At 43.4% G+C, this 24,036-nt stretch overlaps 1 protein-coding gene across 5 annotated transcripts in view; it reads left to right on the top strand.

Moving 5' to 3' along the window:
• RGS6 (regulator of G protein signaling 6) overlaps nt 1–24,036 on the top strand; it is a 270,640-nt gene that overhangs the window by 125,145 nt on the left and 121,459 nt on the right. Inside the window, exon 1 of one of the 5 annotated variants that reach the window (XM_035329206.1) lies at nt 5,861–5,884. The exons of the other annotated variants lie outside the window; for them this stretch is intronic. Coding sequence (XP_035185097.1) covers nt 5,879–5,884 — 6 coding nt within the window. The 5' untranslated portion in view covers nt 5,861–5,878. Of the gene's footprint in view, nt 1–5,860; nt 5,885–24,036 lie in introns of those variants that run through there. 5 annotated transcript variants of the gene reach the window in all.

Genomic DNA, 24,036 nt, shown 5'->3' on the forward strand with positions numbered 1-24,036 from the left:
TGAAGTTGGCAGGACTTTCTAAACCAAACTCCCTTTCTCAGTCTCTGTGCCACCAGCTGGTGGCAGGTATGGGTCTGGCTGATGCCGGAGCTCTGCTGGAGGACACTGAAGCCAGCTGCTCACAAATGCCCCAGGTGCTGGAGTTGTCCAAATCCATGAGCTACATCTGACCACATGCATGGATTCAGATGCTTGAACTGAAATCTGAAAGCTGCTGGTGTTTATCAGGGGCCTGTGGCTTGCAGGACTGTGTCATGATGACTGCTTATCATCTAGTACCCAGCTGTGGATGCCAGGGCCTTTTCAGCTCAGACCTTCTCCACCCAAAGTGGTCATCTGTAGAGGGAACATCTTGAAAACTACCTATGCTTGTCTTGTTTTGCGTCAAATTCATGTGATTAGCTGATGCCATTGAGAAAAGACTGACATGACCAAGCCCATGGCAGACTGTTTGTTGCATTCAGATGCAGAATTTCTAGAATCCCAAGATTCACAGAAAATGCAGATGGAAGGAGTCAGGGGAACACAGCAAAGCTGGGGAGAGAGCTGGGGAGTGTTTGCCTGGATCTTGTCAAGGCAAACCTGCTGAGGCTGGTGGAATTCTTCTAAGAGGACTAGAAATCTGTCCTCTCACTGACTTCATCTTATATCTGGGAAACATTAATAAATGGCTGGGAACAACATTTAATTATTTCTGCTTAGTTAATTTCTCTTTAATTTTTTTAAAATTTAAATGGCTTCACACAAATTTTTGCATTTTTTGAGGCAAAATGACTTGCTTATTTTGAAGCATTGTTTACTTACGTTTGGTCTCGAAAGAATCATTTAACAACCTCAAATAGAAACCTGAGGACTTACCATTTTCTGGTGTTTGCATTTAACCGTGATTGTTTTACCCCCCCCCCCCCCCCTTATTTTCTTAATTCTGCTGGATCTCTGTTCTGTAATTCAGAGAAAGTTTAAGGAGTTGTTTTGATCAACTATTTGATATCTAGCTTTCTGTTTTGGAGAATTTTTGATTATGTAAAATGAAATATTATTAATCCTAAAATATTATAGGACAGAAACCATCTGATAATCTTGCTCACCTCCACTATAGGATCCTTACAGAAATGATGCAAAATGTTTCTTTCAAGTAGCAGCAAAGCACAGAAATATATCCAAGTACATTATGTTTAAATAGCAGCATTTTCTGTGTTATACATGCCTAGATATGCTTCAGTCATTCTTGTTTCAAGATTTCTTTGCCCCTTCAGGATTTTGCCTCCAGTACCCGAGTGCCCTCCAGTCACATTACAGGAGAAACAAACAGATCTCACAGCTCGCTTCTCCCTTGGAGGATGTGCTTGCAGCCAGGGCAGTAGTGTGTACTTCCACCAAGCGTGCAGAATTGCTGTGTCGTGTCAGAAGGTGTCATATTTTAGCAGCTGAGAGTGTATAAGAAATTAAACGGTTGTGAGCTCAGTTGGTCTTCAGTCGGATACCCAATCTTCGTATCAAAACATCAGAATTTATTTTTGCTAATACAGGGAGTGTAAAGTTGTCGAATGCTTGTTCAGTGTTCATAGCAGCTCGCTCAGCTCTGTCTAACAGGTTAGCATGGGTGTTAGATGGTTTTTGTAATGTGTCTGTCCCTGGAGTAACCAGGAGCACTATAAATAAGTCACCAAGTCCCCAGAAATGGAAGCCCCCCGAAAAACCTTTTAACTGAGTTTGCTTTGTACAGACATATGGACATGGCCTCTGTTCTGTGTCAAGAAGGTAAATAGCTGTGTGTTAGTCAAGAACTGGTGTCATGATGATTTAGTGTATCACAGGAAAATAAACTCAGAACTGGTCCATTTCCGCACTGCTGCAGAGCAGGTTTGTTACTGTGCACCTCTCTGCCTGTGTGCTAGGTAGCTGGAAAGTACATCTCAAGTGCCTGATGTAAAGAAACAAACAAATCCATAAATAATTCAAAATCTATTTAATTTACAGAATTAAGTAAACTTTAATTCCATAATTACCAGCTTCCTTTTACTTAAGTGGTCTAGGATTCACAAAATAGAAGGCCAGAAGGTATGCGTGACAGAGGAACCTGAGCTCAGGCCTCCTGCCTCACAAGGCAGAAGGAGGCAGGACTTTGCTCTGGAGACAATACCAGTCGGTGCAACCTGCTGCTGAGCCCTTTACCAGCACGAAAATCCTCCTCTGCAGGATACCTCCAGAAATCTGGTAACAAACCTCATCTTCCCAGGCTCTTCCTGGGGCAGACAGGCTGTGGAGTCTCCATCCTTGGAGGTATTCAGAAGCCACCTGGACGTGGCCCTGGGCACCCTGTTCTGGGTGGCCCTGCTTTAGCAGGGGGCTGCACCAGGCGTGCTCCAGAGATCCCTGCCCACCACAGCCACTGGGTGACTCTGTGACTTGTACCTACCAACCCCATCCAAACTAATCTCTGCCTCTTTCTGCTGTGACGCCTGTTGAGGCCCGGACAGGGTGGTAGAGGCAGTGAAGATGGGAGATAGAGGGGCAGGGTTTCCACCTAGCCCAAATGTCATCCGATGTCCCCAGGTGCGCTGCAGTGTTGCATCAGGCTCGGGGCTACCAATGCTGCAGGCAGCCCCGCAAAACATGCAAGCCATAGAGCATGGTGGTGTGCTGTTTTCAAGTCTAATTTATGCATAGAAAGAAAGAAAAAGGCATCAGCAGTTCTCTGCCGTGGTAAGCGCTATGTAAAATCAAGCTGCAGCAGAAGACGTTTTGCTGAATTCCTAGCCCTTTATTACGGAGCAATGTTACTCCCGTAGAATGGCGAGTTACCTGAGAGCAGTAATATCATCAAATGGACTCAAAGAAAAACAGATTTAATCTAGCAAAGTGGTTGCTATCCTTGAAGGCAGAGCTAAGGTCAGTGTTACAAAAGGGCAATCTGAACAGCCGAAGGAAGTTCTCAGTAGTGCCAGCACTGCTCTCCCCCTGCTGCTGCAGTGGCTGAGCTGGCTGGGGGCTGGTCGCTCCATTTTCTGCTCCAGGGTTGCTTTCTTCTCCTCACTTCTCTCTGGGCAAATGGCTCCTCCCTATCTTTATCAAAAGCAGAGAGCCTTTCCTCACTGTCTCTTGTGCAGATTTCTTCTGTGCTAATTTTCTGAACCTTTTAAATTACATAAATGCAATTTTAATAGCACTAATTTTCTGCCATGTTACTCCCTGCTCTTGCAGTTCCTGTTGCATCTCATTCGGGATAAGTTTGTCTGGGGAGGTTACGGTGTCCTCCAGATTACTGCTGTCCTTCCTTCTGTGAAGTATTTTCTGTGTATAAGTCATCCAGCACCTAATCAGTCTTTAATTTACTTTCAGCTCTTTAAAGTAATCATGGAAAATAATAGTAATAGATGGCATTCTTGGTATTTATGTGCTTTGCAAAAAATATGCCTTCCTTACCATCCCACTTACAGTTTTTGCAGAGATTAATGTCATCCCGTGATAACCCGACTGTCCTGCATTACCTAGATAGCTCTGCCCACACCTGTACCAGGACTGAGGCACTTCTCTCAGTTGATCTTTGGTGCAAAAGCAGTTATCTACTGAATCATACGAAATCATGACATGATTTAGTGGGTGATATTGGTAGTAGGGTGATGGTTGGACCAGATGATCTTGAAGGTCTCTTCCAACCTTAATGATTCTGTGATTCCATGCATTCTTAAGGTTGTGAAACTTAGAATGCATTTATGTCTTCATAGGTGAGGTCTTCAGTAAGCATTTTAAAAGACCTCTCCCCCCTCCTCCTGCCATGGATTTAAAAGTTGAACTAATCTAAGCAGCATCAAAGCCGCCTGGGTAGCTAGCTCTAGGTGGCCTAGGCTGAACAGTGCGGTGGTCCCAATGACCTCCAGAGGTCTTTCCAACCTCAGAAAGGCTCCTTTGGGAGCAGCAGCTTTTTAGAGTGACTTTTATTGGAATGTGCTGTGGTAGGGAGTGCTTTGGCTACTTGCATGCACAAGTGACACTTCGGTCAATTAAAATGACACTTTTTTCTTTGCTGATAATACATTTATAGCATAACCGCTAGCAGTTGTCTTTGTTGTTTTTATTATTATGTTGATAAAAACTTCTCTTGGTAACAATTGCCACTGAGAATTTCTAGGTTTAAGCATCAGTAGGAGGAAGAAATATTTACTCCAATTATTTTACTACCAGTTCAGACATTTTAATGCCTGGATGGTGGTTTGAGAGTTAGTTATTTCCCTCAGTTTATGACTCTGGTTTACATAGTAATTTTCGTAACTCAAGGAAAGTAATCGTGCCAATTGCCTCAAAATGAATCCATATTTATGTCCACTTGCAATGTATTTAGCTGTAGCAGATAAAAAAATGTTTTAGGCAAATGCTTTAAGATAGAATAATAGAAAAATCTTTTTGTCCTGCCCGCCTTGCAACGTGTTTTGTAAGGAGTGGCACGCCTTCATCCTCATAAACTGCATATATATCCCTTTGAGAGAGGAGGTGTGCATACGTAGATACACTTGCACTATGCTTGTATGACAAGTACAACCAATTCATTAACATCCCTTTGCTGCCCCTCACAATTTAGCACAGCTCCAAAGAGAGAACACTTAAGAGTGAGCTTCATTTTCCTCTTCTTTTTCTTGACTCAGCGATCACGACTAGCAACATTATGTACGCGTATGAACGTTGTAGTGGACTGAATTTACATTTTTTCTCTTAGCAGCCAGTTTTGGAGACGGGTTACCAGCATAACTGATGAACTGGTAAATCTGGTGCACTTACATGGTAGTTATTTATCTTACGTACTGAGTGCCAATAATAACCAGTGGGTCAGCAGCCTTTTTAAGGCAAAATACAATTTCTGAGAACAATTCAACTCTTGAAAAACATTTTTACAGCTAGAAAACAGATTGTACCCTTTTTATGAGGTGCCTACCAACTTCCATGCTGCAGTTCTAACGAGGCAATTTTCCCAAAAAGGCCCTTTGGTGGGGCCTGGCCTGGCCTTAACTTGGCAGCTTGCTGCTTCAGGACACCCTCTGGCTAGATAAATCTCATCTTTGTGAGCGTGAGCTCCTCCAGTGCTTAACTAGTGACTGGCCAGACCATTATAGTCATAAAGACCTGAGTCCAAAAATACCAGAGTAGTACAGGTTATTAAAATAGCAATTCTCACCTTGTCATGGAAAGATAATTATGTTTTTAAATGCCACAATGTCAGGTGGAAAGCACACAGCAAATCCAAGTATGTTCTCCTTGTTGGGAAGATATGTATTTGGTAAGATGTTATATGGTGATTAATACGGATGGGGGATTTAATTCCTAGTTAAAATTAGAAACAAATTAGTAATGAAGCAGTATGTGCTTCCTTATACCAGCAATAGATTGTAAAACCATAAGCACAAAGGACTTGGAGTAAGAAATTACTGGGATTGTTGCTATTAAATGCTGAGTCACCTTTTGTCACAGAACAATTGGGTTAAATGGAACCTGCCTTCTTCCCGTTAGGGAAAAACAAAGCGTTGTTAATTAGGACTTTGGATTTTAAGGAGTGAAAACAGTAAGCATCTTCTGATAATGTAATGATTCTGTTGTACCTTTCAATATTGCATTTTAGGTAGAGGTGGCTGACTGCCCAGCTTAGAAGTATCTATTCGTGGTCTTGGTTGGCTGCTTATAGACTAGTGTTTCTAGAAAAGCTGATGGAAAGCGACTGCTCAGGTGAAATCAATGAGGCTGTTCTGATTGGGCATGTGGCTGAGACGGGGCGTTTATTTGCTGCTGCTGCTGCGGCTTGTCTTTTTTTTTTTTTTTTTTAAGATGCTCTGTGAACAACTTGTTGCTTTGAGTTGCTTTTCCTGGGACCTGAGCAGTCTGGACAAATATGCAGGTGAGATATGAGGACAGTCTTCTCATTTCAGTAAGCAGTGTTCAAGCTCTCAGTTTTTTAGTTGCAGTTAATATTTTCATGCTGTAGCTGATAAAACCTATAAAGAGTTTTAGCAAACAGAACAGATGTTTGCACAAAGACTGCCTAAAGTGAGAATGCGAGGAAGGGACTGGAAATGTTCCTTTTAGTTTAGGTTGAATTTAATATTCACGAAAGTCATCTTCTCTCTGAAAAGGTCTTGGCTTACCAGGAAATATATTTGCAAAGCAGCAAAATAGAATTCATTTCACTCGGTGATGTGTAAGTGGTACCATTGCACATATGTACGGTATTATATGAAGCGTAAAACATATCTATGTTATAAAAAACTTTTTTCATGTAGTAGCATTATGGAAAGAGGTATGACAGATGTGACAAAGTGGAAGATGAACTATGGAGAGGAGATGAGAGGGAAAAAAAAAAAAGGTTGTAGGATCAAGTTAGTGTGACTGTCTAATAATTCAGGTAGTAGCACAGCTGTCAGTGTCTGAAATCATGTGCTTTTAAGAGTAGGGCCAAACTCTCCTTAGCCAGAAAGCCAGCTGTTAGAAATGGGAGTTTTCAGAAGTATCCACTGAACATCTGGAGTTTTTGCCTCCCAAACCCGGGGAGATGGTGGCAGTTGAGTATCACTGGCTACATCAATAGAGCTGAACTTTTGTGACAGTAAAACAGTTTGAATTCTTCTGCGCGTGAATATCATTACTGATTTCAGCAGTCCTGAGTTAAAAAGCAGTTGTTATACAAATGAATCTTGGTTCCTCCAAGCCCTTGATTTTTGCGGACAGCCTGGATTAGAACATCTCCTTGCAGCTTTATTTATAACAAAGTACACGAGAGATAATTGAAATGCCTGACAAGCAAGAGAATGGGGGACATACCTCACAGCTAAGGCTCATTATAAGTGACAGTGCCTCTCATTTTGGATCACAATTAAATACAGGCCATATAAATCTGCTTCTGTCCAGCTATTACAGTATCCCATTATAAATCACAGAAACGCGGACCTGCTTTTGCATTTGTCAGATATGCTTCCAAATTAAGCCAGAACTGACACTTTTTCCCTCTACAAACCTATATTAATGCTTGACATCATAAAATATGGTCTCATGTCTAAAAATAAGAGAGGATTGTACTTTCCCCATGTAAACATTAGTAGAATGAACTTTCCATTTTCTGGTTCCCAGCCCCTTATGTTCATCCTTCGTTGCTGGACAAAGCATGGGGTTGTACAAATAACGTCTGTGATAAATCTGAGTTTGAATTGGTGCAAGAACTCTTTTTACCTTTTCCTTTATTTTTCTGGAGGTGTGGGAGCATATAACTTAATGGCAATTTCTGAAATCCAGCTGTATGCAGTTTGTCCTTGAGACTGTTTTCATCACCTGTTAACCTACACTCACTGCTGACACCTGTTGTCAGCAGCAGGTTGTCTTCACAGAGGAAACAGGACTGAAGGGAATTATGGATTCCTGGCAGAGGTAACTTCAAGGAAGCCAGCAATCATTTTTACCACTCATGTGAAGGCAACACAAGCTAATGTTCCTGGTGTCTGCACCTCAAGGAGGACGTGGTGGGGTTCATGAACATACAAAGAGGGGCAGCTCAAACAAGGAGACAGAGCAGCTGTTTTAGGGGGAGAAGCTGAAATGGGTGGGACCCCTCTGTCTGCGGAGAGGTGGCTGAAGGAGGACTTCCATGCTTTAGAGACATGAAGATGGGATAAAGTGAATGCAGAGCTGGTATTCAGATCCACATTGCTCTAACTCGGTGAATGGTTCTTCAAAGTCCTTGTGCTTTTTTCACATGGCTCTGCTGCTTTCGTCGCTCTGCTTTCGTCTGCTGCTTTCTTCAGCATTCTTGGAGGAACTGATGCAGATGTGCTTTTGTTGAAAGACTGTGTGAAATGTTGCTGTGGGCAGTCCAACAGGAAACAAATGGTGTGAATAGAGTGAATTTAACTTATGCAGAAGCCTATAGCTTTCTCCCACAGAATGTGATAGTAAAAGGAAGAAAAAAAGTAGTAATTTTCAAGCTTCTGAAAGTTTTTCCAATGTGTTTGCTTGTCCACAAAGTTCTCACTGTCCTGTTAAAATAAACTCCACAATCCTCTACAGTTCAGGCGGTTCTAAATCAGTTGACATCCTAATTGTTTTAGGGTAATCTCTGTTTTCACATGCAAATCTAGTCCAAGATGCTGAAAAGGGATTTAAGTAGGGTGCCAGAAAACTCATGGGAAACCCACTGTAGCTTTCCCAAAACATTTAAGTAGAAGAAATTGTCGGGCAGTGAAGGAGAAACTCCCACATGTATGTCTTCTAGTGCCAGAAAAACCTGTATCATTGGCCAAAAAGGATATAGATAGATATATACATACAGCGAGAAAGCAGTACAAACATCCTACCAAAGAGCTGTTTATGAGTAAAAAATAAAAATAAAAAAAATGTATGATAACAAAGTTGTAGACTAGGACCTTGCACATTGTCTTTAGTACATACCGTGAGTGTTAGACTGGTGTAATAGAAGACAGGCTTAATGTGAATGAAGTAGAAAGGCAGCAAAATACAAATCAGCTAGATTAGACCATGTGAACATATTAAAGCGACCGTATTTAGCCCAGCAGCGGGCAGGTTGTGGGCTCAGCAGTGGGTGCTGCAGCCGCTGGGCACCGCTAACGCTGCTTTTGCTGGGTGGAAGCTGGAGCCTGCAGCGTTTGGGTTCCCTCTGCTGGTTCAGCTTAAGGCCCTGTCTGCTTAGCTTGTGTGATGGGAGGATATTATCCCTGAAAGGCTCTAAAGTATTTATTTTCTGGCTGCGTTTTGGGATCTTGTGTAGTTATCGCATCAGCAAACCATCGCTCTTTGAAAGGAGAGGGGTGGGAGGGCAAATATACACCCGACTCCCTAAAAAAAAGTGATGCAGAATTTAGGCAGATGCTCAAAGTTAAACATACACCCATGTGCTGTACCTAATAGGAGTACATGTGACTTATGCACATGCTTCCGTGCTTTTCAGAGCGAAGACCTTGGTGGTGGACAGTTAATTAGGTTGTACTTCGAGCGCTTCACAAACCATTGCCTGAGTCTTGTCACCATCTGTAATGTCAGGGGCTATACAGCCATGTGGGTTGCACTTATAACGTGAAGGAAACAAGAGTCTTTGTTTTTTAGGTTTCTTTGAAGGCTTTCTCATCCATGCATTAAGGGTAAGGATAGACGGTAGTTATAAAGCACAGTCAGACCTGTGAAGCCATGGACGTGCCTATGGCTTTCTTGCTGACATTCATAGCTCTGGGCAAGTGATTCATTCTCGTCAGCTGAGTTTTTTCATTTGTCAAAATAGCTTTATGAGCACAGATAAGTGCTGGAAGGCATACCTGAGTTTCGAAGTGGCATGAAATTATCAGCTGTAACGTTACTTCATTACACAGGGCAGCTGGAGCAAGGAGGGTATGTGCTCAGTCAAGTGCACACCTGTAGTGGCAGCCTGCTGCGGTCAGCTGGAGAAGCTGCAGGTTTGTTGGGGTAGGGAGGGGGCAGCAGCTGCCCAGGGCATTTCTCTTTCAGGTCGGTGGGGGAAAAGCAGGAAGGTGCTAGAGGAAGGGGAGCTTCTTCCCTTGTCATGCACAGCAGGTTTTAAAATCATGCAACCTACATTCAGTTCACAATCTGAATTTGTTTTCTCAATTCAGCTACTTCCAAGAGAGCAGGTGAGAGCTTGCACAGCCTCAGATAGCACAGCACCATTTCCATACATAGTGGAACAAGGTCCCAGATCCACCTACTGCCAGGGAAGTGAGGCAGCAGGACATGGTGCAGGGCTTGTTTCCTCATCAGAGTGACAGTGCCACGGTTTGATGCCTGAAGGTGACTGAACCAAAATCCCAGAGATGTCAGAATAAGCCCTGGCATCCCGGTTTCCATGTTGTGCATGTGCCCTAAGTTTTAGCTTGCTTATGCAGACACAAGTTTGGAGTCAGCAAGGTACTAGCGACAGTGCACACAGCATGGACAGGGTCAGAATCGTTCCTACCATGGTAGTAACTTCCTGAAACATCGTACCAACTAGGGCAAACAAAAATTGTGTGAGGAGCTCGCTCCATTAGTTACTTATTCGATGTTCAGTTCCAGAGGAGAAAAATGCATTGATTCAGAGCACAGTAACTCAGATGATGTTAATATAGAAACTGTATTTGGGGGGAAAGAAATAATCAGTACTCATGCAAGTTTCTTTGCAAAATCCAAACCAAGGAGAAGTTAATAGAAAGTTTTCTTGAAGCATGCCATGAGAAGATGTGATGTTCTGTTAAAAGAGACTGTATTCTGGTAAAGGGTGACAATAGTACAAAGAATTACCTTCTTTCAGAAACTCTGAATAAGAAAGGACCTTAAAAGGCCAGCTGTCCCCCAAAAGATCTGATCTGTGAGCTTTGGCGGGTAAAGAAAGAGCTCTTAAAAATGCCCATCCTCCAGGAGGTTGAAATTGTGAACGTTTCTCACACAAGTTTCAGAACTGACAGACTTGTACAAGTGTTCTCCGCTGTCTTAGACTCTGCTGAGTGGCCTCATCTGCACTTTTTTTCAGAAAAAAATGCCTATTCACAAAAATGTGGATGTAAATGGAAAAGCTTCCTATATAACCACAGAAGAAAGAACTCTGAACTTCAGCTTCCCATAAATGCGTACTAGGGTTGCAACTGCCAATGCACCTGAAAAATTTCAGGAGTTTTGTGCTATGTTTAGAAAAATGAGGAGGAGGAATGAGGAATAAAAAGAGTTATCATCAGTCACTGCATTTACCTCTTCCTGAATGAGGGTCACTGGGTTTTTTACCTCGGAGTTTCAATGGAAACACATTTGAAAAAAGGTCTTTAAAGGGAGAAGTTGGTCCTATCTGGCAAAAAAAAAAAAAAAAAAAAAAAAAAAAAAAGTGTGCTAGAGAAAGCATGCTATTCTCTTAGGCTAAAAATAATAGGTTAACAGTAATAGTTTTTCTTCCATTATCTTCCAAGATAGCCTTCTGTTTTTGGAAGGAACCAAGAAACAACTTAATTTTCCTACTGTGTTTCAGTTTCTTTATAAACAGTTAAAAAAAATACATGGTTTTGGCAATTCCACCAAAATGCAAAGAACACAGAGTGGTCCGAGATTAGTGTTTGGAACCAGGTGTGAACTCTGATTTAGATCAGTTTATGGTAGTGTTTAAAGTTTTCTATAAGCAATTTCCTCTGCCAAAAAGGACCGGGGAGCTCTGGTAGACACCAAGTTGAACACGAGTGAGCGATGTGCCCTTGCTGCTAAGAAGGCTGATGGTACTCTTGGCTACGTTAGGGAAAGCATCGCCAGCAGGACACAGAGGTGGTCCTTCCCCTCTCCTCAGCGCTGGTGAGGCCGCACCTGTGCTGCATCCAGGGCCAGGCCCACCAGTAGATGTGGACATACTTGAGAGAGTCCAAGGGCCACCAGGATGCCGAAGGGACTGGAGCACCTCTCCTACAAGGAAAGGCTGAGGGAGCTGGGAGTGTTCAACCTGGAGAAGAGGAGGCTCAGGGGTATCTCATCGATGCCCATAAATACCTGAAGGCAGGGTGCAAAGAGGAGGGAGCCAGGCTCTTTTCAGTGGTGGCCAGCACTAGGGCAAGAGGCAGTGGGCACAAAGTAGGACACAGAAGGTTCTGTCTGAATGTCAGGAAACTGACTGACTTTTCACTGCATGGGTGAAGGAGCGCTGGCACAGGTTGTCCAGAGAGACTGTGGAATCTCCATCCTTGGGAGGTATTCAGAAGCCTTCTGGATGTGGTCCTGGGCAACCTACTTTAGGAGGCCCTGTCTGAGCAGAAGGTTGGACCAGCTGGGTTCCAGAGCTTCCTGCCAACCTCAGCCACTCTGTGATTCTGTGATGGTAGTGCCCGGAGTTGAGCCCTGGAAGCTGAACCATGATTCTTGAGCCCATACCCAATGTAACTTGCTTTATGCTTTCTTCTGATTTTTTTCTGCATCCTTCAAATAGCAGCCATTGGGCAGGGATCCCGTATACACAAAGGTCCCATATGCCTCTTGTTCTGGGTTAAGGCTTTGAAATGGTTGTGAATTGCTTTCACATCTTCTCTCGTTCTCTTTGCAACCAGCGTGTTAGTGTGCAGTTTATTTCCTGCATGAGAGTCTTGCAAAACTGGGTCCCAAGACATCTATGGAAATAATAATAATAAAAAGTAATGTAAGGATTAGCATGATGAGTTCCTAGCACAGGATATTTTTTCCAAAGTTGGTCAGGATATGAGGAAAAATTGGGTATTAAGAACTATTTTTCCCAAACTTCCTCATTTTAGTTACTCACGGATCAGATTGATACTAGCTTGAAGAAAGCCCCTCTCTAAACCTGGAGAGTACTGGAACCTCAGCACCCACTGTGAAATCCCTCTAAGCTAACTTAAGTCATTATTTTTTCTAGGAAAGTCATCACAAGTCATAACTTTGATTTTTTGCATGCAAACCTTTTGATGATTTGTATGATGTGGTGCCAGTAAATAGCCTAGAACAGCTTAATACAGTATGTATTCTCTACTTTATTTATTTTTTCCTGCAAAACTGAAGCAATAACACTAGAGGTTGACTGGCAGCTTAGGCAATAACTATGAGTAGTTAATGCTGGCATTCAAATTTTGCTCTTAGTTTTATGTTATTGTGCAGATAATCAAATATTCCTACTGTGACTAATAAGAGCTCCTTGCCATCTGTGCAGTGGTACTGTCACAAAGAAAAGACAGGTATAGCTTTCTGCCCCACTTCTGTGTCATATATTATTCATGCTTGAAAAGTAAAATTCATTCTTTGGGGGATGCTTGCAATATGGATTTTATTTGTTAACCATTAGGGAAATTGGATAAATATTAAGGATCCTTGTAAAATCTAGGTTCTTCCTCTCCTTCATCTACACTTCCGTTTAAAAGAAAAAGTTTCTGGTGGCTTCTCCATTTCTGCCAGCACCCAGGACGGGCACGGCTGGACCACGCTGGAGCCAGGCTGCCTGTAGTCCTGCTAGGAGGGAGGCTTGGTTCGTGATGGATCAGAGGAAAAAATGGATCACTGTTTTGAAGGACAATGCAAAAAGGAAAGGCATCATTTTATCCACATTTGAAAAGCTACTAGAAACCACTTGGAGTGATTTTTTTTAAGCAGAGGCTTATTTCATGCTTGCTCATTTAATAGAGGAGGATATCTTCTGTAGCTTTGGCACGGCTAAATCTTGCTTCTTAATGTGAGGTGAAACAAACCTGCATATAAATAGTTTTAATGAACAGGCAGTGAATGAACTCAGGTTAAGTGTATGTTAAAAATAGAAGAGGCAGAGTCTGGAACATTTTCCTACCAAATTTCTGTTAATAATTCATAGAACTTCAGTCTCTCCCAGCTATCTCATACCTTTTAATAAGGAAGAAGCAAGTAGAATGGTGAAGATTCTGGTAATTCTTATGTGCAAATTAGTGTCCTACGTGTGATCTGTCATTATTTGTATTATTTGTCCTTCTTTGTAACGTTTACTTCTTCTCCTGTTTGGAGAAAGGCAAGAACAACTGTTGCGAAAAACTGTGTTGGGGAAAAATGCTTTCTTTGTTCTGCAGGCAATTGTATTTTGCCCTGATTTGATCTAACCTGTCCCATCGTATAAAACTGCATAGCTACAAATTTTATTGAACGGCAGTACTCACTTTCTGTACTGCCTGGAAGCAGTTAGTATCTCCTCCTAGAGACTTGGAGAACTGGTAAGTCCTGTGCTGTCATGCACCACGACACTGTATTGTTGTGACACGTGGCCGCAGTGTTTTGACAATGAGTAGCAGCTCTGGGGTCATCACACAGGAGAGTGCTCCGACTGCTTTGTCACACTGTTCCCCAGCCCCTGATCCCTCTTTCCACAAGCTACTGTGTGGAAATCCTCTCTGGTTTCTGCCCTTCCTTTGCTGGCTGCTGAAGGGTCTTCTCCCTCTCCTGCTTCCTTCTCGCTTCTTCGTATTCTTCTGGAGGAGTGAGAGGCATCGCTGTAGCTCTTTTCTAAGGTGTTTTCCTGTGCAGTCTTGAATTTCTCATGGAGTGCTCTTTCAATCAATCCTCTGTGTATTATGTCTAACACTTAAACAGAGGATCACCTGCCAAATGCGTAGGCTTGAAGAGACCCTACTGTGATTGCTCATCACTGCCACTGAAATTATTACATCTCCAGGTGTAACAACCTGCTATATTGAATTTGCCAGTTTCAAGAAACTGAATTGTATCTTACAGAACGTAGGGTCCACAGTTGCATGCAAATAGAATAAAAGATTGTTCTTGGCCCCAAAAGGTTACAGATCAATTTAAAACAAACAAAAAAGCAATGCATACATTTAAAAGCAAAAGATATCAGTTGGATGAGAGGAAGGTGGGGAGAAATACAGTTATAATTTACTTTGATAAGGTTTTTATGTTTCCTGTTTTTAAGTTTTGAACTTTCATTTCCACAAGCAGTCCCTTATCTTCACGTGAAAGAGGGAGAAGGGTGCAAAAAGGCTTCTGCATCCTCTGTCAAGTCTGAGGAAATGAAGTTCCTCCTAACTGCACCCTTCTTCAGGTTGAACTACCTGTGTCTTCTCAGTCTGCCACTCATTATTGGTGCATCAGAAACCTGACATGGATATTTGTTCATCAAACGCTCAATAAGCAACGCTCCCTCAGTTGCATTAGGGTGGTATTTGTACCTTCCCCCTGCGCATGGCAAGCAGGACCAGAAGCCCTGTGTACTACCTACACGGTGAAAAACACTTCTTACTTCATAGTTAATTGTTAGTAACAATTAACATTGTGTCTGCATACCTATAACTGGTAGGTTTTGAGTTTTTTATCTTCAATAAATTGTAATGGGAGTGCACTGCTTTCCTCCTCTTTTCATTTGGGAGTAAAGAAAGATTTTTTTTTGAGTCTGGGGTAACTGCAGAGCTAGTGCAAGACTGGCACAGGCTTTCTCTGTCTCTTGCTGAGTTTTCATTTATATATTTATAATATCTGTTCCTTGCCTGTCAGTACTTCATTCTTCTTTGCTTTGCATTCCTGTCTTTTTTTTTTTTTTTTTTTTTTTTTCCAAGTGTTAGCTAATAAACTGCAGAGAATACTTCAGTCTCAGCTTTACTCTCTAGCATCATACACAGTGTGGGGACTGACGTGGCTGATTTGTTCCTGTCCCACTTCCTGGCGTCTGGCCCTGTTTCCCTTTTCTCCATTTCTCTCGAGGTAGGAAGCATTAAGCTTTCCTTCAGTGTTACACACCCAGATCAGATTATCAAATGTGTGTATAGGAGGCTTTGCATCCTTCTATCCCAGGCCTCCCCATGCTGAAGGATACCTTTGCCTGATGTTGAGATACACGTGTCATTTGTCTGCTCGTACATGAAGAGAGGCTGTACTGCACATGTAATGCGTGAGCCTGGCTGGATGTGGTCTGTGCTCAGAGGTGGTGTCTGTACCGGTCTGTGAAATCTAAGGCTGGCTATGGTGGCAAATAAGGGGTTTTCAGAGTTCCAGTAGGCTGATAGGGGTGTGGAAATACTCCTCTGTGAGCAGTAGTGAGAAGTGGATGATATCCATCCTACATATGCACAGAGCACAAGAGAAGATCCACGTTTGCTTGGTCAATGTGGTTTCCTTTTCCCATCAATTTGTATTTCTTTTTCCAGGAGTGGTGGGCAGTAGTGAAATATTAACCGCCTGTTTATGTGATTGTGGGGAGTGCCTGGTCTGATACTATGAACTACCACTTACCAGGTTCATCCAGAAGGCTGTCAGCATTATTATCTATTTCTAATGTGGATCTGAGTTGCAGAAAGGGAAGAGCCCCTGGGAAATCACCGGAAAATTCAAATAAGCCCCAAACACGTAGTGCTTTGTAGAAAGGTTATACCCGAACGTTTTCAGTTAAAGTCATCTCGGAGCTTGCTGACGATGGATCTTTTATTCTGATGCATGTTGCTAATTACCACGTTGTGGATAGGGCTTGTTTCAGTCTCAGTGTGTCAAGGTCTGGGAGAGCAACCAAATTAGGTTAAATTGACTGCCTTGCTGTAATGGCCACTGAGGTAAAGTTTGATTGCAGTGCTGGTAATGCTACAAATCGCTGTGAGGTCTGCAACATTTTCTAGGCATGTATATCGCTACAAAATGCCAGCTAAAGCATTAGCTGGGGGTTTTCATTACTAGGATCTAAACATTTATTCTGAGATGAATTTTACTGGGAAGACGCAGGATTTATGCTATCAAACATGTATCTTCTTGGAACGTGGCAAGCAGGCAAGCATGTACACCAAGAGAAGAGCTATCAGATGCCGTGGGCACTGGAGATAAACGTTTGTTGTGAAGTCCTTATTTTACTTTAATTACAGCTAGGAAGACAATCTCTACCAAGGCATTAAATTGGGTCAACAGCTAAAAAGGGCTGAGAACAGATATTGATGACAGCAAGTGGTATATATACAGGAAATAACAGCAGTGCGCTGCTGGGCGTGACAGGCCTTTAAATGCTGTAAGGGTCCCATTAACATTTAAGTAATAATACATTAGAGGAAATACAGTTATAATGAGATGATGAATTATACGAGGATGTTAAGGCATTAGGCTCGGCAGCCTTCTAATCCCATGGGTTTGATTACTCTGCGGTAGTCATGTCCCCTGGAATCCTCTTGTACAGTAGCTGCTCTAAAATATCTTTCTTACTACTGCTTCATGAAACTGCATGGATGACTACTGTCATAGTTAAAAGATTGCAGGTATAAGCTTTTCAGGCACTTGATCGTCCTCCTATCACTACTTTCTAAAATCTTGCATTACCAAGCCAAATCCTGTTCCATGGTTAAAAATTAAACAAAAATCCTGTGTCAGGTCCTTGTGTTCATACCCAGGGCTGAGTAAAGCTGTCACTTCAGATTCATATCACACGGTAACTGTGAGACTGGAAGGTTTGACAAGTTATCCGTTTTAAAGGTGAGGAAGAGTCTTGTGCCTTACAGTTACCTTTCAGAGAAATGAAGATAAGATTTTGTCAGAGGTAGAGATTTGGAGGAGCCGAGCTGGGTGGGGTCCCGTGCTAAATCAGCAGGACTGAGCAGGATCTGCCCGAAGGGTCTGATCCCTGATCCTAAAAAAAATAATAATTCTTTAAGTGCAGAGCACCATGAAAAGCTTCCCTCCAAAATGATGTATGGGAGCAAAAGAAGTCCCACAGCATGTCCTTTAATGAATTTGAGTGATTATTGAGACCGGTGGTTCAGTGCCTAGCCCCAACAGCAGCTCCAGCACCCACCAACCCGCACCTGATGGAGAACCGGCCTCTCCCTGCTCTCACAAGGCTGGGCAGCCCTCGCCTCCTTCACCATCACCGCTGCATGCCACACTCTCAATGTACCCTTTTAATTTGGTTGCTACCCAGTGGGGCCTTTTTTTTTCCTGCTTGCTGCTGATGTGTGTCTAGGGGTCATTAGTAAATGTAAATTTTACTGATCAGTAGAAAAAGGTGCTCAGAGTGATCTTGGAGAATAATAGTTCAGGGAGAAGCGTGCTGTGCAGAACAGCTTGGGCCAGTGCAGCAGCATTCACTGTAATCCCCCTCCACTGTTTCATTTTTATTTAGGTGCAACAGTTAAAGGACCATAATCAGGTAATTCCTAATACCTCTGTGGATGCCTTTTGCAATATTGGCAAAACCTGCCATGTGCTTCGATTTGAAACAGTACATTCATCCTGAAATTATCTGGGGAGGGGAGAGTCGCTTACAATGTTTGAATCAGCCCAGTCACACTGATATTGTTCCCCATACACTTGCGCTTGTGATGGATTGTGTTATTCATACAAATGTGACTAAGAACGCTGAGTCAGACACAGTGTAGGCAGCCTATGTGCAAAGCTTCCTTCAAGGCTCTGCCGGTACATCTTAATCCTCATTTTTTGCTGTTCCTTGTGTTATTTCGGTTGGAGACCTCCTCCCCACCCTGACCGTCATCACGCACCTAAACACGTCCATGTGCATGCATGTCTTTGATGGTTCTGCCTCGGTCATTGTGCCATGCATTTATTCCAGCCCATGCTGCCAAACTGATCTGCCAGCACAATTCAGATCTGATCTGCAGCACAGCTTATCGCTGGCCATAAGTCACTCTGCTGACGTCCAGTTCTGCAGTATTGTGGCTAAAGACAATGCAGATTAGCACGGAGGGGAGAAAAGGGATATAAACTGTTCTTATTAGCCAGTTAGCTGAAATGCACGCATGCTGTGGTGTTGCAGAATTATAATTGGGAATGACAGAGCACTGTATGTGTGATAATAAAGGTGTCCAGGAAAAACTCAGCGCTGAAATTTATGCTGATGACACAATGAAGCAACGTAGCACTCCTGGAATTGTGCACTCGTGTTTGTTCTGTTACTTATGATCAGTGGCTGTTGCACTGAAGATGGATCAGTAATATATTGACCGTTTACAAGGAAAACAGCACCAAGGAAGGAGAAGGTGCTGTTGAGTTTTCCAGAAAAATTTTGATGCTTTTTTTTCTGTTCCGTGCTCTGAAAGTATGGGATATAAAACCTTTTCAGTAACAGATTAAAAAAAAAAAAAAAAACTTTTTATTTTTCTGTAACAGACATCTAAGACTGTCCTGTCTTGCTGATACTATCAAGATACCAAAGTACTATAATAATGTTAATTTAAAATGCAGGGCTTGGAAAAGGTTGTTAAAAGCCAGTCTTAGGTAACTTGGGGTTTCAGATTGGTAGGGATGGCTTAGAGCAGTCTAACAAATTGGTCTCTGTGCTCTAAAACAAATAACTTCAGTAGTTTCTTTTACTATCACTTCAGTCTCTGTTTAACATCTGTGAAGAGCCTTTAAGAAAGGGAATATCTGGGGACAGCTTTCTGTAATGAGAGTCCTCAGAACAATTTTGTTACTGTTGTAATATTCTATCAGGGCCTGATGGCTTAAGCAGTCAGGAAAAAACTTTGGGTTTTCATACTGCTCGAGCTGTTCCAGATGTCAGAAAGCTGTTTTTGAGGCCCTCATCTCATTTTTTTTTGTAGCTCACCTGTCCCTGCAGAGGTGCTACTGCTTTTGACACTTGGGCAGGGGTGTCTAAAAGTGGGGGGGTTTGTTTGGTTGTTTTTTCCTGTCAGGGTGGTTGAACACTGGAATAAGTTCCCCGATGAATCTGTGGGCAACCTTCACCTTAGAAGATGCTCTAAACCTTACTGGATGTAGTCCTGGGAAGCCTTCTGTAGCTGACCCTGCTTTGAGCAGGGGGGTTGGCTTAGGTGATCTCCAGAGGTTCATTCCAACGTCAACTATTCTGTGATTTGGCCAGTGGAAACGATATTTCTAGGATCAGTTGTGGCTGTGTTACAAAGTAATTAACCTTCTGTCTGCAGCAAACCAAAGCAAAGTTTAAAATGTCTTTGTGGCTTGCTTTATGCTCTAAGGCATACTTGTGATTTTTTTTTTCCTTTCTTTTAAAGCTGAAAGGTCTGAAGTCACATGAGAGAATGGAGTGTGTGAAAACCTGTTCAGCTGTCTGTGTATGGGCATTTGTATGGGTTTCATCAAGGAAATTGTGTTCAGTTGAGAATGCAGAGCTGTACCTCTATTAACAGTGACAAGTAGGATGATAGAAATCATATATTTATCAACTAAACATCGTAAACCTAATCACAAGTGTCCACACTTACAAGCTTTGGTTTCGGGTTCTGACCCTGAAGTAAACTTCAGCATGGTCCCGGTTACCTAGTGCCCTGGACTGCCTTTCCAAAGCAGATGGCCTCAGGGCTTCTGTAGAGTGACGCTTCTAGTAAGCACTAGCTGGTCAGCAGAAAAACATGCACCGTGCGTCTTTCCTAGCTTTATGTAGGAAGAAAAAATGAAACATCCAGTTGTCAAGAAGTGTATGACAGGTTTCTTGATCAAGCAGAAGCAATGAAGCTACCATGTTTTCTTTTTAGGTAGAATAGAAAGATGTGACACAATAAGATAAATAGTTTAAGACCATAACCATTAGTAACCATTAGTAACCATAATCTGCCAAAGCAAAACACACACAGTAGAACACAGGTTTGGATCACGTGTAGCAGTCTCCAGGAGATGAATTTATTTACTAGTCTTAAAACTGCCTACACATTCTTAAGTATGTTGGTATTATTGGAACCAGGGCACAGGATGGGAGGTGCGGGGCAGTCCCCATGGCTGAAGGGCAGCCTCTCTCTCTGGCAAGCCAAAGGGCCCTGGGGAGCCAGTCCCAGAAAAGGGGCCCCCAAGCCCCCCCAACCTTGTCCATGTGAGGGCATCTTCCAGGCCTCTCCCAACACAGCCGCCTGTGGCTATGCATGGGCCACTCCATCACAGAGGCTTGCTGAGGTCACAGTGGCCACCACTGCCCCGCCTTTGCTGCGGGCCCTATAAAACAGGACCCCTGCAGCTGGCCCACCATTTGCTGAGCTTCTAGGCCCTCTGACTGCCAGCTTGTGCAGCAAGAAGGAGACCAGAAGAGCAAGGCAAGCAGCAGGCCTCCTTGGTGTGCGAGGACAGTGATGCGGTCTGGTGAAGCACCAAGAAGGAATGCACCTGAGCAGAAGGAGAGGTGTCATGAGCAGAGGGATAGCGCTGGCGGCACAAGAGACACCAGTGCCCAAGGGACCTCTGGCACCTAGCCCACAGACACATACAGGCAGTACCATTGGCACTGCAACGATGCGGGGAACACGCTGGCCCCTCAAACACCCAGTGACAGGAGGCCTGGGCCCTACCATAGGAGCAACAGTGACATGGGGGCGAAGTCAGGAACATCAGGCAGACAGCTGCAGGGAGCAGAGGCATGCCCATAGTCCAAAGCACAGTGTGGGACCCAGTAATGGCCATAAACCAGATGGCACCATCAGACCCATGCATGAAAATAAGGTGACAGTGGCATGGGACCGAGGTGTGGAACTGGACAACCCCCTGGTTCGGCACTCTCGTCTGAGAGCATTCCGGACGGAAGGCATCCCATTTGGGCAGTCCCGGGCAAGGACTGGCTTAGCCTTATGCCCAACACCATGGAGCCCATGGAGCTGGATCCACCAGATGTGGAGGAACGGATGGAAGTGGATCCACCTCGGCCAGAAGAGACCTGGGACTACTGTGGCATGTCTTTGTGCTCTGCCATGCCAGAGCACCAACAGCATCGCAGGAGTGCCCGGTGAGCCCCCTACTTGTTGCTCAGGCTCCATCGCAAGCATTAGCTTGGAGCCACCAAAAACCATGGACATCCCGCAGGCTTGCCTGCAAGATGTTCCGGCAATAAACAGCTCTTGCCAGTTCTCAGGGGTTGTGTGAGTGCTTCTTTTTTTTTGGGGGGGGGGGGAATGGGCTAAAGTTGTGCCAGGGGAGGCTCAGGTTGGATATTAAGAAGAGCTTCTTTACCAAAAGCGTTGCTAGGCATTGGTATGGGCTGCTCAGGGAAGTAGTTGAGTCACCATCCCTGGAGGTCTTGAAAAGACATTTAGATGCAGAGCTTAGTGATACGGTTTAGTGGAGGACTTGTTAGTGTTAGTTCAGAGGTTGGACTCGGTGATCTTGGAGGTCTCTTCCAACCTAGGTGATTCTGTGATCTCTGTTAGGTATTTGTGGTTCAGTAGTTGGAACTGTAGAGCAAGAAGAATCCTGGCAGACCAAGCTGACTTTTACCAGCCAGTGGTGGCTTTCTTTATGCTTCCTAAGTCTCACTGAAAAACACTGGGTGAAATTCCAGTGGAGGACCAAGAGCTTGATTTGCTTTGCTTGGCTATACTGAGTATTGTCAGTAGTAACAGATCCATATCATACTCGCTTAGTTTTTTTTTTTTTTTTTTTTTTTTGTCACAGGAAAGTGTTTTCAATTGTCATTTTTTTATTGAATTATGTATTGCACTTAGGAAAAAAAAATGTGACTCTTAACTCTATTATTTTCCATTGGACTTTTTTGATTAGTTTAAAGACATGCTATGGTAAAATGGGCCATAGTTTGATAGTCTTTGTTTTGTTGCACATCTGAATAGTTAGAAGTCTCATTTAAAACAAACGTACAGTTGTTTCCATGAGGAAATGTCCATTATCTAGGTGTTGAATGAAACAAGTGTTGAGGGTAATACAATACATGTGGAAATTGCATCCTATGGTCTCACTGTGGTAAATGAATGCTCAAAGTAAAAGTTTGAGTAGGAAGAATCTGACAGGTGTGGAGTAATCACAATTAAAATAAAAACAAGGGGAAAATGAAGTGTCATAAGAACAAAATTCAGCATCTTTTTCATCATCTGGGCTGTCAAGGAAGCAGTGTGACCAGCACTTTGCAGTCTTCCTCTAGTCAGTTTGGGCTAGGCCTGAAGTGATTGGGCAGTTGGACTAGAAGATCTGTGAAGGTCCCTTCTAACTGACCTATTCTATTCTAGTTTATCAGTCCCTTCACCAGATACTCTCTCAGATTCTGCAGTGCTGCCAGACCTTTGCTGGAGGTGCCAAGTACATCCCCGTGGGCTAAGGAAGATGGGCCAATAAAGAAATCAAGGAAATGCTTTGGAATCGCATGTCTAATTGAAATAATTGATTTTTGCAAGTGTGGACTTTTTTTTGGATGAACTGGGAGGGTTATCTCTCAATAAAAGACTTGTATGTGAAGGAAAATTGCTGAAGTCAAGTAGCTCAAAAGAAGTTCAGGTGGCTCTAAAGGTGGCTGAGGCACAGAGTAGTGAAGCATTTCTTTCTCTAATTGCTGGGCAGAAAGGATGTGCTGTATGTGGTACAAGATCCTAGATGTGTGACGTGGTTTGGGGTTGCAATCCATGCATAGACCTCTTGTATAAGTTGGGTCAGGAACCTCATTCCTTCAGGAGGCAAAATCCTGCCCACACAGATCCCGATCTCCTGGCCTGTTGCTTCTCTTCTGCCCTGGGTCAAGGTCATTGTGTGAAAGAAGATGATGAAAACTGTCTGCATTCCTCTGGTTTATCACAAATGGAAATATCTCAGCTTCTGGTGAGAGAGGAAGGGAAGTAACTTCTTGGCTTTGTGGCAGCCCTTTCTGTGAGCCTGCTTCAGCTGGTGGGCTTCCCCCTGAGGGAGAAGAGAGGTGAAGTGTCCCACACTGCAGGCATGTTTGCTCTGCCTTGATCTACCCAGACTTCTGAGGCTTTCAAGTTACTAAACTGGGGGTTTAAGCCACTTGGCAGCTAAAATTAATGGGCTGACTGTGAGCCACTGCCTTACAGGCTGGTGTTTCCAGAGTCTCCTGTACAAGAAGGGAAATAATAACCACCATACCTCCTCACAGCCTGAGGAGACGAGCTAATGCTTTAACTGGTAAGTTGGTACCCTGGAGGCCAGATCTAGAGGAGAACAGAAGACTCATACCCCAGAATGGCTGTTTGCCAGTGTGCCTGCAGGCTGTGACAAGCTGAGGGTGCCACAGGTGAGCTCGAGGGAGGGGAACCTTGCTAGAGCAGCTTCAGGTGTGTTTACTCTAGATGTTAGGCCTGTATGAGAGACCCCAGAAAGAAGGTGAGCTGTGGCCCTGCAGGACACTGCTGCAGCTCTGGGTTCCCTCACTGTGTCCTTCCCCTGAGTGAAGGCCTGGCCACCTGCTTGGCAGCTGCCCCTCACGGTCCCCCAGGTAGGAGCACGGGGAGAAGATATTTAGGTTGCAATAGCTAGAATAGCTGCTATTAATTGAGCGGCATAAAAAAGCCTTCGTGTAAGGTTCAAATTAAATTTTTCTTTTACACTCTAATGAAACACTCTAATGAAAGATACTTTCTAATTAAAGATACTTCACTTGACTAGGTGGGAACCATTTCACTTGCTATGTCTGTGCGGGAAGCTGCATCTCTTTCCATTAGCCATCCCACGTGCGTGCGTGTGTAAGCCTAACTCGCTTAGTCTGTGCTACCTTATGCCGAATGGGACCTAGGAGGTGGCACAGCCTGTCCCTGGCTCCCCAGATTGCCTGAGATGGGAACAAGGTTTATTTTTGTAATGCTTTGCCCAGGTGTGAAAGTCAGTGACTTTTTTTTTTTTTTTTTTTACGTAGCTGTCAACTCGTCTTCA

Source organism: Oxyura jamaicensis, chromosome 5 (assembly GCF_011077185.1).
Source record: "Oxyura jamaicensis isolate SHBP4307 breed ruddy duck chromosome 5, BPBGC_Ojam_1.0, whole genome shotgun sequence".
Classification (NCBI taxonomy): Eukaryota; Metazoa; Chordata; class Aves; order Anseriformes; family Anatidae; genus Oxyura; species Oxyura jamaicensis.